Source organism: Martes martes (assembly GCF_963455335.1).
Source record: "Martes martes genome assembly, chromosome: 7".
In the NCBI taxonomy this organism is placed as follows: Eukaryota; Metazoa; Chordata; class Mammalia; order Carnivora; family Mustelidae; genus Martes; species Martes martes.
The window spans coordinates 70,108,434-70,122,893 of NC_137894.1; the positions used below are offsets into that span (position 1 = coordinate 70,108,434).

General features: G+C 40.3%; 1 protein-coding gene and 1 long non-coding RNA gene across 4 annotated transcripts in view; one reads left to right on the forward strand and one right to left on the reverse strand.

The window, feature by feature from the left end:
* MYO5A (myosin VA) overlaps nucleotides 1-14,460 on the reverse strand; it is a 180,460-nt gene that overhangs the window by 22,592 nt on the left and 143,408 nt on the right. The window contains exons 28-31 of the mRNA XM_080808332.1: nucleotides 11,920-12,147; nucleotides 7,139-7,239; nucleotides 3,493-3,573; nucleotides 1,484-1,682 (exon numbers count right to left, since the gene is read on the reverse strand). Of these exons, the coding sequence (XP_080664458.1) occupies nucleotides 1,484-1,682; nucleotides 3,493-3,573; nucleotides 7,139-7,239; nucleotides 11,920-12,147 (609 nt within the window). The remainder of the gene's footprint in view (nucleotides 1-1,483; nucleotides 1,683-3,492; nucleotides 3,574-7,138; nucleotides 7,240-11,919; nucleotides 12,148-14,460) is intronic.
* LOC308345816 lies at nucleotides 1,537-12,678 on the forward strand. Of its 3 annotated transcripts, none has more exons than XR_013967108.1 (3): nucleotides 1,537-1,701; nucleotides 5,814-5,942; nucleotides 6,754-7,136. It is a non-coding gene; the product is annotated as an uncharacterized lncRNA (long non-coding RNA). The 3 variants fall into 3 exon arrangements; XR_013967109.1 differs by lacking the exon at nucleotides 6,754-7,136 and adding an exon at nucleotides 12,139-12,678 and having other exon boundaries at nucleotides 1,538-1,701; XR_013967110.1 differs by lacking the exon at nucleotides 1,537-1,701 and adding an exon at nucleotides 2,668-2,738 and having other exon boundaries at nucleotides 6,754-7,153.

Genomic DNA, 14,460 nt, shown 5'->3' on the forward strand with positions numbered 1-14,460 from the left:
TTGTATTAGCTATGAAAAACTGCCAAGAAAATTAATACTGCAGACAAGGTTGCAAAAGAAATGATTAATTGACTTAGTGAAACAATTGGGAATTTGCCATCCAGAAGCATCTCGATTTCACAGTTTCGCCTTGTATTTTAGAACAGTCATTTATAAGCACAGAATTTATACACTGATCAATTGTTATAATTCAGTATATTTATCAATTCTTAGGCAGTAAAGCACTGTTAGTTTAACTTAAGCAACAATATACTTGAGAGTAATAAAATGACATTTCAAAAATATTTCATGATTCAAAACATTTCCCCCCACAAATTAGTGGTATTTCAGTCACTTTGGAAAGAATCTAACACTTGTCCTCACGTGCTTCTCCCATTTCCACAATGGAGCCCCACATAGCAAGATGCCTTCAGAGGGACAGACGGTGAAAAAGAAAACTTTTCGGCTTTGCATCTAATCAATACAAAAGGTGGTTGAAGAGATGACACTAGTAAATGATCACTAATGGAGTTAATTATAGTAACTCAGATTGTTAAATCTTCAGAGAAAATCCAAACTGCTTTATTAAAGTTAATTAAAACCCTGAATTAAAAAAACAAAACAAAACAACTCAATACCACGTCTACATAGCTTTTCTCAACACCAGGCTGACACTACAATATAGATTTTATATAGGAATGTGGAATTATAACTTTTCAATGACTTTTAATGTAATAAATGTATTTATCAAACTTAAGTAGATTTACAAATCTGTAATAAAAGTTATTTTGTGACAAATATTTTAGAAAATACTTCCTGTAAAAGAAAGAAAAAAAAGGAAGAAGAAATAACTTGGACTCTGGGCCAGCATTCAGAATCTGGCAAGGGGGAAAAAAAAATCTCATTCACTGCACTTCTGTTAGAATAAAAAATGTATAAACTTAAATTCTAATGTCCCTCCACCCTGCCCTGGGAGCTCTGGCTAACGTCAAGCAAAAGCCCTGCATGGTTCTGCCATCTACCTTCCCTGCCCATCACTGCAACCCCTGCCCGCCTGCTGAAGACAGAACAGGAAGGGCCTCGGTGGCTGCGTGGAAACCAAAGGTCCACAAAGCTTGTCCCTGGTCTCTACTGTGACCATCTCAGAGCAAACCTCCTTGCAATGGCAGAGAATCTGCCGCTGACATGAAGGAAGCAGGTCACCTGAGTTCTCCAGGATGACAAAGACCAGCACACAGTGCAGGGAGATCTCCGGAGCCCTCCCAGACGTGCCAGAGCCTTCTGTCAGAAACATGACCTGTGCACAACCTGTGCTTTTTTCGTTTCTATCCACGTAATCACATCTTCCTTACTCTGTCTCTACTGGAGAAGAAGGGTATCAAGTGTCGGGCAGCGAGTTTTTCCCAGCCCAAACAGATGTGTTTGACCAAAAAGAAACTGATATGGTCCCGCAGGGCCAGGCACCGCCAGCAGCGGGATGTGTGGCCCCAGCACCTCTGCTTACCAAGTTCTCATTGGTCAGCCTGGTGATCTCGTGCTGCAGGCTGGCCTCGATGCGGGCCTCTGGGGGCAGCTGCAGGTTCTGGGCCAGCAGCTGCTGCTGCCGGTTGTTCTCCTCCTTCAGGCTCTGGATCTCCCCTCGAAGGGCTTCTGCCTCGTTCTCGTGGCTCCTCTTCTGGGACTGCAGCTGGGATTCCAGGAGCCTGAGGAGAAGACACACAGGTAGGAAAGGGAGATGACATGCGAGGCTCTGCTGGCTGGGTGTGAGGCTTGAGGCTCACTCTCATGGGCGGGAAAAGCGGGGAATTTTTAGTGTTTGTGCCACTTCGGACTTCGTTAAAGCCAAGAAGCTCAAACAAGGGCCAGCAATGGAAAGAAGTGAATCACCCTCCTGTATCTTTCTGAATTGTGGACCATGCTACAAATATAACAATTCTCAAAGGCCCTAAGAGACAGTCAAGTTTAGGTTCTTTTGAAAAGTTTATAAGGAATGATGACAAACTAGCATTTAAGTTGGCAAAGACAGTACATTTGCCACAGAATAACTCTGCACAGTAGAGGACAAGCAAGATTACAAAGTCCTGATCTGATTAAATATGTCTTTAAGAATTTCAGTGTTACTTATCTCAGGCAGAGGGTATGACCAGGGTCCCATTTCTACTTTCTACTCTTATCTCTGGAGGACAGAAAGGCTGGAGTGGGACTCTGAAATATATACAGATTTACCCAAACCCAGACAGATCATTCTGAAATTTCATATACATGTATTTTAAATCTGTCATTTTCTCTCTCCCCCGTAAGCTTCCATATCAATAACAGAATCCTAACATGATACGGTTTAAAATACAGATGTTCATAGGACAAACAAAGCGGTTATGGCTTCTCTCAGCAAGCACACAAGTCAGCCGTGCCTGTAAGCAAACCAGAGCGCCGGCGCGAGAATACCAGGGAGAAACAGCATCCTGCCTTCACCATGCACCCCACTTCTATATTCACCCCCTTTCCAAACACAAAACAAAGTTACGGTTAGGAATTAACTAACATGAAGAAAAGAAAGATGTTATTTTATCCTTATCTCCTTTGTTATCAACTGCTGGGCAAAAGCTACTGACGCCATGGCAAGTAAACGGTTAACAGCAGACTAAAAATATTTCAGCGATTATAAAATTCCAAGGGCACGTGAACTGAAAACACTACTGAGTTAATGACAATGGCTTGTGATTAGAACAAACAAAGCAGAATGAGGAGTCCCTTGAACAGTTAAGTATTTTTAAAACTAACTAACATGGTATTTTAATGAGATCACTAACATGGTATTTTTAATCACTAATCACTAACATGGTATTTTAATGAGATCTGAAAGATACAAATATCCTGAGAGCAGATGAGTGTCTGTGTTAGAAAGCTGTTGCTGTTCCAATTTTATTTGCTTTCCCCTAAACACATTTAACGTGTTGAGTTCGGCTAATTATTTTGAACTTCAGCAACGCAGGAGACCCTCCTGTTTTGTGGTTTCACACATCTGAGTTTCACAGTAATCACAGAGAATGCCAAATTGGGTGTGCAACACTGCTGCTGGACAGCACAGTGCTGTGCATAAGGATGCAGGCTCACTGCCACGGGTGCTCATGTCCTTGAGACTGGTCATTATTCCAAACAGGAAACCACTAAGTAATCAGTGTTAATCTCTCCCACTGCAGTTTGGGCTCTCCTTGAAAGGTTTTGTTTTGTTTTGTTTTGTTTTCCAACTCCTAGTGAGATATGCAGAAATTTCTGTATGTGAAGGGAAGACCCTTCACTCACGGGCAGCAACTCTTATATTCACTATCCATCCATTTCAGCTCTAATTGCATCCCTTAGTGGAGAAAGTTTTTAAGGCGGTGTTGGGCTGACTGAAATTCCCCCAGGAAGACAATTAAAGCAGAAGAAACATAGAAGTTAAAGTCAGAAGGCCACTGTTAGTAAGAAAAACAACAAGTTAATAACATTCCATTTTGAGGAGACAAATATAACCTGTTGGCTTGTTTTAAGCCTTCATAAACCAGCCACAGCTCTCCATCCTCATTCAGCTCATGGCAGTCCATAGCAGGGGGTCTTCCACGCAAAAGGAACAACAATGCAAAACACAAGGGTACAGGATGGTCATGAGATGATGATGGTCAGGAGCAGCACATGGTATTCCAACTGAGTCAGAAAGACTGGTTTATTAATTACACATGGGTTTAAGACATTATCACAAAAATTACTTTTGGTTAATTTTTTTAAAAATGGGTAACATGTAACGTCGCATATCAATGGATAGAAAGTAAAACAATAATCATGGAGCCAGAGCTACTTTTCCTGAAGAATAAGAAATGACTGAAAAGGTGAGAAAGAGGTTCCATTTTAACATTTTATTCAGCTAGCAAAGTGATCTTATACATCACATATTATCTTATTAGAGACCGAGATCAACCATGACAGTCATACACATACAGAATGAAAACTTCAGCGTTTGTCCTCATGTGGTACTCTTCACAATCCATGTCAAAATTTAGTTCTAAGTCTTCTGAGTAGGAACTTGTTTTTGCTTAATAAAATCTGCTTTCCCGCTTTTAAAACTGTTTTAAGAAATTTTTTTTTAAATTTATTTATTTGACACAGAGACAGAGAGATCACAAGTAGGCAGGAGGGCAGGCAGAGAAAGAGGGGGAAGCAGGCTCCCCGCTGAGCAGGGAGCCCGAGGCGGGGCTCGATCCCAGGACCCTAAGATCATGACCTGGGCTCGATCCCAGGACCCTAAGATCATGACCTGGGCCGAAGGCAGAGGCTTTAACCCACTGAGCCACCCAGGCGCCCCCCTAAGATCATGACCTGGGCCGAAGGCAGAGGCTTTAACCCACTGAGCCACCCAGGCGCCCCTGTCTTAAGAAATTCTTAAAGGAGTAACTTATAATTAAGAATGAGTCCAAAGTTCTCAGCTTTTTGACACAACTGTTAAGATTTTTTCACGTCAAAAATTAATGTTAAAATCTGGGGAAACTGCTTTTACACCATTATTTTTTTAAGATTTATTTATTTATTTGAGAGAGAGAGAGAGAGATAGCATGCTAGAGAGAAAGAGAGCACAAGCGACGGGAGGGGTGGAAGGAGAGGGAGAAATAGACTCCCCACTGAGCAGGGAGCCTGAAACAGGATTCAATCCCAAGACCCTGGAATCACGACCTGAGCTGAAGGCAGACGCTTAACCAACTGAGCCACCCAGGTGCCCCTGCTTTAATATTAAAGATGTGACACATTTTATTAAAAGCATGTATAGCAGCCCCTGAGTGGCTCAGTTGGCTAAGAACCTGACTCTTGATTTCAGCTCAGGTCATGATCTCAAGGTCGTGAGATCAAGCACCGTGTCAGACTCCACGTTCTGCACCGGGCACGGATCCTGCTTAAGATTCTCTCTCTCCTTCTGCCCCCTACCCCTACCCAACTCGCTCTCACTCTCTTGTGCATATTCTCTCTTAAAAAAGTATGTATAAATAATAAATAATAGTGACAAAGTTGATTACAGGTTTTTTTTTTGCCTGGGGTATAAAAATATTTTTAAGTATCTGCCATCAGACACTGTTCCACACCCTTCCACATGGTTTACTTCATTTAGTTCTCCTAGTAACCCATTGTGTATTATTTGCCACACTGCAGAGGAAGACACTGAGGTTTAGAAATAAGATACCTTAGAGGCTACACATTGGTGAGTAGGAGAGACCAGGCCTATCTGACTCCAGAGCCCAGGATTTTACTTTTCCTACTAGACTTTTGTTAATATGATGTGTACAGAAAGCACATTCCAGAGAATGTTCTCCTATTTACCATCTCCTCCTGGAGAGTTGATCTATTTTTATGGTCTCAATTGTATTATTATACACTGATGACTTCAAAATTTATATCTCAACCCACATACCTCTCCAATTCCAGATCTAGATGTTCAACTGCCTAATGGGTTTCTCTCCTTAGATGTCTTCCTAGCTCCTTGAATTCATTATTTATAAATCTACTGATCATCTCCACCCTGTGCCTCCCCACACTGCAGACCCAGGATCATGAAACGGTATTACAACATCCAACCAAGTATTCACCACAGACCCTCTAGGATTCTCTATCCCTCACTCACAAATCCAAGCCACAAGGCTTACTGATCTCATCTTAGGTATCTTACGTATCTTTCAAAGTGTCCCATTTCTCTCAATCTCAACAGCCACCAACCAAGTCAAGTCACTGTAATTAGTCATTCAATTACAGTAAGAGCTTCCCAACTGGTCTTTACGCCTTCAACCTTGTTCTACTATAATCTATTCTCTCAGGTCCAGCTTCCTAAAATTCCAATATCATATCATTCTCCTACTTAAAACATTTCAACAACTTTGACTGTCATTGGAGTGAAGTCCAAATTGTCTTGGTTACCTCCCCAACGGTCTACAAACTCTGTGAAGGTAAGAAGTGCATTTACCTTCCTTACTGCTATATTCCCAGTGTGTGACACAGGGCTGAGCATGAAACAGGTATGCGATCCATTATCTGGTGACTAAAGAGTAGAGTGCATGGATAGACAGGGTAATAGAGCTCTTCCTATACTAACACACTCTTAGATAGAAGATATGCTTATAATTTATATCATAAATTAAAATTAAAGGTTAATCAAATACTTTTTAAGCATTCTCCATTCTCATCCATAAAACAAGATAATAAGTACCTTACATGTTGCTTGGCAACATGTATTTCTGTACACCAGTCCTGATACTACACATCAGGAGACTTAGACCGCACACTAACTACACAAATCCCCAGAACTGTCCTTCTCTGTGCTCATCATTGGCCATGTTTTCTTAAGCATGTAGCCTGTAAGTTCAGAGTCCAAAGGCACGGGAGGCTCGGTTGGGAAGTGGTTTGATAGGAAGACTGAAGGAATTCCAGAGATAAGCCATCACTTGGTGATAATCTCAGCTACAGAGAAAGTCTTTGATAAAGTTTCATTATTTAGGTGCAAATCCTGCACCCTCAGTCAGCCTACCGAAGCTCTTAGGTGTACAGTGACTGAGCTAAGTGCCGTCTGTAACTTCACTCGTGTTTACAGTAAATAGGATAAAACTAGGTTTAGGATTTTTCTCAGAAGACCTTAGGAAATGTGACAAATACTTGATCTTAAATGTCAGGGTCCCATCGTAGAAGTCATGGTACACTTGTAGAATGATATGGCCAACAGTGAGTTGATTTCAGATACTTCATTACTTCTTTCCTTACCAGATTTCATTACTGAAAGCTAAAGTTGTCCCTACCAACTGGGATTCACAAATAACCAACCATCCTGAACAAAAAGTGGAAGTGACTACCCAAGACAGTTTGACAATGGTTTTCTTCTCAAGACAGAGACTCTAAATAAACAGAAATATAATCCCTTGATGTAAACAACATCCCCCCTGACAACTCTCATCAATAATGATACCTTATATTAAAAATGAGATTTTAACTGGGAACATGTTGGAAACCTTGAATTCCCTCTCAAGGTCAGCGGATCTCTAATAAAGCAATACATAAACACTTTGACTTACTATACAAGAGGCTGGCTTAAAGTCTAAAGATATACATGATTATGATTAAACTAAAATAAATAAAAAGAGAATGGACTTACCTGTTCGTTTCTTTCAAACCAATGTATGCTTGGGCTATTTCACCCTTATCTTTCATTTTCTGTACATCTTCCAAAAGTATTGTGGAATCTGTCATTGTGTTCTGAAGAGGAAAACACATTTCCACATTAACACAGTCAGCTCAAAATCTGGACCACAGACAACAATTCTTTTCCTCCAGAATAGGGGGTTTATGCATTCCTCCACATCTCTGTCCCACCAGAGCACCGGCCTAGCTCTGTGCAACTCTATGGGAGGGTCGGGCATAGGCAGTTAAGAGAAAGAGGCACCTTCAGTTCCTCCCTTGAAAATCCCTCCAGCTCTGCTATAAAGGTGGTGAGATTCTAGAGTACTACTGTCCTGTAAATAAAATCACTGATGGGCAGTGTGTGTTTTACATTATGTGAAATATATCTATTTCAAATATTTATCTATTCCATTAAGTAAGTAGTCCCTTGGTGTCCTTGTCTGATAATTGGTCTATGCTATTATAATATATATAATTCAATGTGTGTGCGTGTGTGTGTGCATCTATGTGTGTGTGTGTATGTACACACACAATATATGTATATATACTTCATATATAAAAATACAGATATATTTCCAAGTATACACAAAGCATTAGAACAATAACTGGCTAAACCAAGCAACTACTGAATGAACAAAGAACAGAAGCTCTTCTTTCCACTACTTCCCAGCTAGTTACAATAAAACAAATGCCCCAGTAAAACAAATGTAAAGTTTGACATAAAGCTCATTATTCAATTAAAAACTCAGTACAAAAAGGTAGATGATATGCTTTAGCAAAATTAGAAGTTTTTTCTCACATATTTAGATATATATAAACGGGAAGGATTTAGCTCCTTGTAAATATCTACCATCTGCCGTTATTCAACCCTTTCTTCTCTGTTACATTATAGCATGGCACATAAGTTTTTGAAATACATTTCTGGCAGGTCAGCATTACCAAAGATTTTATATAAAAAGCACTTTTCTGCTAACATCTTTACTTCCTTTTTTTATTTTTCCTTTTTGGTCTAATCTGACAACCAACATAATTTCCAAATCTTGCTTCTACTCAGCTACTCTCTGTATCTCCTAAACTAGGGCAAGAACAGACTAAGAACTACTGCTCAATAGCCTCTAGAGAATAATACATGTTAGAACCCAAGAGTCCATTCTATTTGTCTAAATAGTATATGTCTGATCTGGTAGTCAATGTTTGCTCCAAAGGCAGATCTCACAATGAACTTAATAGAATATACTTCAAAAAACACGATCTTACAGACCAGTTCTGAGATAAATTCAAGACCAGTTCTTGATAAGAAACATACTTAAAAAAAAAAATCCCACTTTTCTCCTTACAGTGTCTTTTTGTGAGCTTATAAATGCATCCTCAGAGAAGACCAAATATAATCTGATAAAAGCTATTAACAAGAACTTATATTTTACTGAATTTTAAAAATCTTTCCCTAGGCACCACATGAAGCATTTCTTTAGCTACGATTTATATATATTTTAGTATATCTTTCATAGAAAACTTTTTTTCTTTTTGTGAAAGAAAATTTTTCTATTCTACAAAGGACCATACTCAGATTTTTAACATCTAAATAGCAACTCTCAAAGACCCAGTCCCTATATTAAATAATGTTGTATGTATTTTCTGATATCTGAAGACCTACATGATGTACTTTTGAACTTTCAATAAATTAGGTAACTTGATCCTATATTAACTAATCTAAAGGAAAAATGGGCTTCTTGATATGCTGTTTTCCTGATGATAAGCAGCCAGCCGTTTCCCCATTTTGCCTACCTTACCTAAGAACTGGTGGTTGGGGCATGGGATCAGACATGGACCACCAGCACTAGGACATTCCTAACTCACAGCTGAAAGTCTGTCTCCCCCAAGCCAGTGACCAGAAGTTTAGAAACGGTTGCACCATGTAGGAAAATCCTACCCTTCCCAGGAAGGGTGTTCTCTACTCATGAGGCTCCTTCTCACCCTTGGCCAACAAATCCACAGCTGCTCGACAAAAGTGTGGGACAGCTATGCTTTTGGGTGTGCTCCAAGTTAAGGGACTCTTATCCTGGGGCCCCATGTTTGTGGATGGCCTACCATTACCGCTAGAGTGGGTCAGAGAACTGATTATGAATTAGAAATCATGGAGATCTCCCTGTGATCCAAACTGAAACCTACTACACCCATTATTTTTCCACTGCCACAGAGAGGGCTCAAATAGGAAATCAACTTGTAAATATCAAAATAGACGTGGTGGCCAGAAGCATCAATTGCATATTTTGGGTGAATACTTATAAACTAAAATTTAGGATTAAATAGAAGTATTTACTAAATTTTTTTGGAAAATTTTATAATTACCTTGTCATCCTGAAAATCACAAGTCAGCAAGCACAAAAAAACAAATGGAGAAAACAATAAACCTTTAGTTCCATAAATAACCCATCAATGAGCCCCATCATAACAGAGAAAAGCAAACCATAAGAACCCCAAAATTAGCATTCATGGAACCAGCATATGGTAGACATTAATATAAATATTTATGTGATAATTCTTAATTTTCAAGAACAAGTGCTTGAAATTCTTTTTGAGTTGTTGTGGTTTTTCCAATTTGTGAGTATGTGAGAAAATGACCCTCCTGCTAATGTATATGGATAAAATTCTTATCCTAGGTGTGTGAGAGTTACAATAAAGCTCTGATAGGAGGTCATTTGTCCAAGTGAAGCCTTCCAGAATACTCAGAGAGGCAGAGCAGATGAACTAGATTGGCTGGGCTGGATTACCACCTACCTCACTGGGCGTCACTCACTACTGCCCTGCAAAGGAGTTGTGCAAGGATGAGTGTCTTGGACTGGAAGCTGAGTAGGACAGACAGCCATGGGTTTGAAAGGTCTCCATCTGTGTCATGGGCCTTTTTCTTAGCAAAGAACAAGTTGGAGAGCAGGGGTGTTGGTGAGACAGGACCAGTCCATTTTAGGGGCTAGAGACCAGCTGGTTGTGAGCTGGGTGAGTGAGAACATGTGATACCAGAGCTATGTGCTCTGTTAGCTGGATTGTTTTTATGCCCCTTGGTTCATTTTTCTTTTCCTTTCCCTTAACTTTAACTTTAACTCAAGTTTCTTGTGAGAATACCACTTTGTCACAAGGGAACCAGAGAAAGGAATCGTGAGTTTTGGACTCTGCTCCAGCTGGTATGCTGACCGATCTCAAGGCCCAACCACAGTGGTAGTCATGGGAATCAAACTGAAACAGCCTTGGGGAAGGAGACATGTACAGGGCCAGGCCAAGGAGAGATTCCCCTTTCAGAATCTTCTCATTTCAGACTGAATGGGTTTGAGATTTGTTTTAAAATAAGAAAGTCCATTCCTTTATGTAACTCCACTAATTCCTGGGATGTTTTTTCCCTTCCAAGCTTAGTCACAAATATCTTGTTTTCAGAATTTGATATTTTCTGGATCAGTGTTGATCTCAGATATGAGCTGCTGTTCTCAAATCCAAATGTTGCACACAGTTTCAGCATTTTAACCACAGGCAGAACTACCATTTCTAAGAGAAGTACTCTCAGATCTTCCAGTTCATTAGGTATCATAGTCACTTTTTATATGGTATGTCATGCAGCTGGGATACTTGATTGTCTAATTCTTGGTAACACTTTGTTTGCTGCATGAACATGGGCAGGGACACAGGCCAGGCTTTAAGATGATTACCCAGAGTCCCTCTGATGGCAAATGACAAAAAGGCCCATTTTTTACCAATACATGACAGTGCTGGGTCTCATACGTGAATGCAGGAAGGACTTTGGAGGGCCATCTCTACCTTCTGGCATGGGTTCCTTTCTGTTGAATCACTACACACAGCCCCTCCCCAATTGGGTTAGCTCCCTCTTTTAGGCAGAACTCCCTAAAGTCAGCAGAAATCATCTCCATGAAACTTCTACTCATTGATCTCATTTCTAACCCTTTTATATGTTATCTTTCCGGTTAAATGGGCTATTTTTTTTAAATGGGCTATTTTCAACAAGTAATTTTAAAGTCATATTTAATGCCTTCCCATAGCAAGACAATTTATGGATATTTGTACTTAACAGTATTTTGCTTTTTTAAAAAAGTATGTATTTGATTTATTCATTTAAGTAATCTGTACACCTAACATGGGCCTTAAACTCATGAAACCGAGATCAAGAATCACATGCTCTTCTGACTGAGCCGGCCAGGAAACTGAATTTTACTTAAAAAAAAAAATAAATAAAAATTATTTATTTATTTGTTTGTTTGACAGAGAGAGAGAGAGAGACACAGCGAGAGAGGGAACAGAAGCAAGGGGAGTGGGACAGGGAGAAGCAGCTTCCTGCAGAGCAGGGAGCCCGATGCGGGGCTCAATCCCAGGACCCTGGGATCATGACCTGAGCCAAAGGCAGATATTTAACGACTAAGCCACCAAGGCGCCCCCCCCGAATTTTACTTCTGATGAAAATTTATCATGGCCAGAGTACTACTTAAAGATGAATTTTAAAAGCTCTTTGCTCATGAGTGAGATATGACACTTGGAAGATCATCTGGGATTTCATTTATATTTTGCTCACTATAATTGGATTTTGCAACAGTTTTAAAGCAACACTGAGATTTTTTTTAAATGACAATATCCCTTAGACTAAATGCTAATTAGATTAAAAATGCTCGTGTTTGCATCATTATAAATTGGAGGGAAAGGATAAAAAGAAAGAGGCCAGTCCCCAGACACTCACTTTGGTCACTTGCTCATGCTTACCTTGGGTTGGATGGCCTCCTTCTGGCTCACCAGTTGAGACCTCAAGATGAGGACTTCCTCCTTGCGGACATCAAGCTCCTCACTCACAGAGGTCAGCTGCTCCATGAGGACACGGTAGGCTGGTGCGCCTGGAGCAGTCACCTCTGGGGCACTTTTCTCACTAAGGGCCTTGCGTAGCTCATTTAGCTCATTTTTCAGTTTTTTATTTTCTGATTCCAGCTCTTGACGCTGTATGAAGAGACAAAGAATAGTTCACTGCTGTTATCCTCAACTTTACATTGGAATACTCATGTACCCTCAAGATGGTAGAGTTGTGCTGGAAAAGACTATCAGAGCTACCGTGGTGAACGGCTTCCCAGGCTGTAATGGGAACTCTGTTCTGCAAATTAAGAAAGCTGACATCAGGTGCCGTAGAGCAAGGTGAATGGCAGTTTGCTCATCAACCCAAATTCCAGAGTCACATTTATTCCGGGCTTGCCTTGGGTGTGGTCACAGGCCTGGATAGATTGCTGAGTCCCAAGGGGAGAGTTCAGCCCAGTCCTCAGAAGCCCAGGTTTTGTTTGCAGGTAAATATAAGGGCAAGTATGAGAGTTCAGCTGGTCAGGTGGTTTCTACTGAATGGCTCAAATGAGCAGAACCCTGAAATCTTGAATAGCATCCTTTTATTTCCTTTGTAAAACAGAATAGAAAGACCACTGAAATCTTGGACTTGTAACTTTGAATAAAAAAATTACCATATCATTAAACTAATACAATTCCATTTAGCGTTTTGATGATAACCAGTGTATTTTTCAAACTACTCTGACACGTGTATGACAGGCTTGTGAAGTTGCTGACAGAAGTCATCTTGGGAGGTGGGAGGAAAGGATGGGCTCCTTGTGTCATCCAGATGGCCATACTTATCCTTACCCCTTCCATACTTTCACATTCTACCAGCCATCCTCCTGTCACCAGTTCGCACTGCCCTCTGTATACTCTGCTCAAACAGCGGCCATGGGAACCCAGAATAGAGTTCTGACACCAAAATACAAATATCTCAGGGTACTGGCTGGGGAAGGGTGAAGCAGACAGGCATTTGAAAGCTCCATGCTGCCTTGTTTAGCACGTTCCACAAGGCCTTATGATAGTAGAAGTGAGACACTTCTACATATAAAAGATAAAATATTTTATTGTTTCTTAACAGAGAAGCCACCTTGGGTTTAGAGCACCATACCAGAACTCTCAACAGTTTACATAAAACTATCTGTAGTTTCTTTTTCTAGTGTAAGAATAATAATTACTTTCACGAAGTAATCTGTTCTTATGTGAAAATAAAGGATCTCTCCTTTCGCCAGTCTCCCACCAACTAGTAATCCGATTTGTATTGCTCACTTCTGCAACAAAAAACATGAACGTCTTTACTTGGACACTGAGCTCCGATGCAGGGTTCCCCAAACTTTAAAGTGCAGCAGAGTCACCTGGAGGGCAGATGGCATGGCCCAACCCCCAGAGTTTCTGATTCAAGAAGTCTGGTATGAGGCCCAAAAATGTGCATTTCCAATAAGTTACCAGGTGATGTTGATGCTGCTAGCCCAGGGACCACATTTTGAGAAATACTGAGCTAATACTTGGCAACTCTGACTTGCCCCCCGGCCCCCAATCTGGGCTTCAATTTCTAACATACTACAAAGAATGTCTTTATTTGTCCATTTTTGTGTGAGACAGGCAGACGGAAAAGTGCTGGAGATGACAATACTACTCCCATTCTGTTTGCCTGTGCCATCCCATCCCATCTGATCCTTGTCTTGTATGACCCATAGCATGAGCTGCTCCTCTAGACAAAGGGTACAAAAGGCAACAGAGAGACAGAATACAAGAGATGACCCTTTGCTGCTACCCTTTTCTTTCTCTGCAAGCATAATCACTACCTAAGCAGTACTTTTATTGAAGGAACAATAGATTTATTCATGTTATAATTTAGAGGGTGAAGGGCTCATCAGGATATTTTAAAATAGTGTTTGGGGGGGTAAAAATTGATTTTCAAACAAATGACGATAGGAACTTGGGGTGTTTAGAAAGTTTCCTTCTGTCTGGAGACCTAGATTCAAGACCAGACTCTACAAGTTGATAGTAAATCTCTTAACTGTTCTAAGCCTCAGTTTAATAATCTTTAAAAAGGAAATAACTTATCTCACAAGTTGTGACAATGACTAAATAAGATAAAGTGTAGGAAAAACTTTTCAAACTGTAAAGTAAATATGACGTATTATTAGTCAAGTGTTTATTAAATTTATTAAATGAAGAGTTCTAACTATCTTCAAGGGAAGGGGTTGATAAAGGAACTGTGGGTTAGAGAGCATGGAGGACAGGCATTCTCTATGCCAATGCCACTCAGCCTCAAAAGGAAGCCATAATCTGCAGTTCCAGACCATGGGAAGTGGCAAATCCACAGAAGACAGGGCCCTATTAATGTAAATTATGTTCCATGTCACACTATTAGGAAACAATGTGTCAGGACTAGACTTGAAGTAATATTACTGAGAAAAAAATAATACAAACATC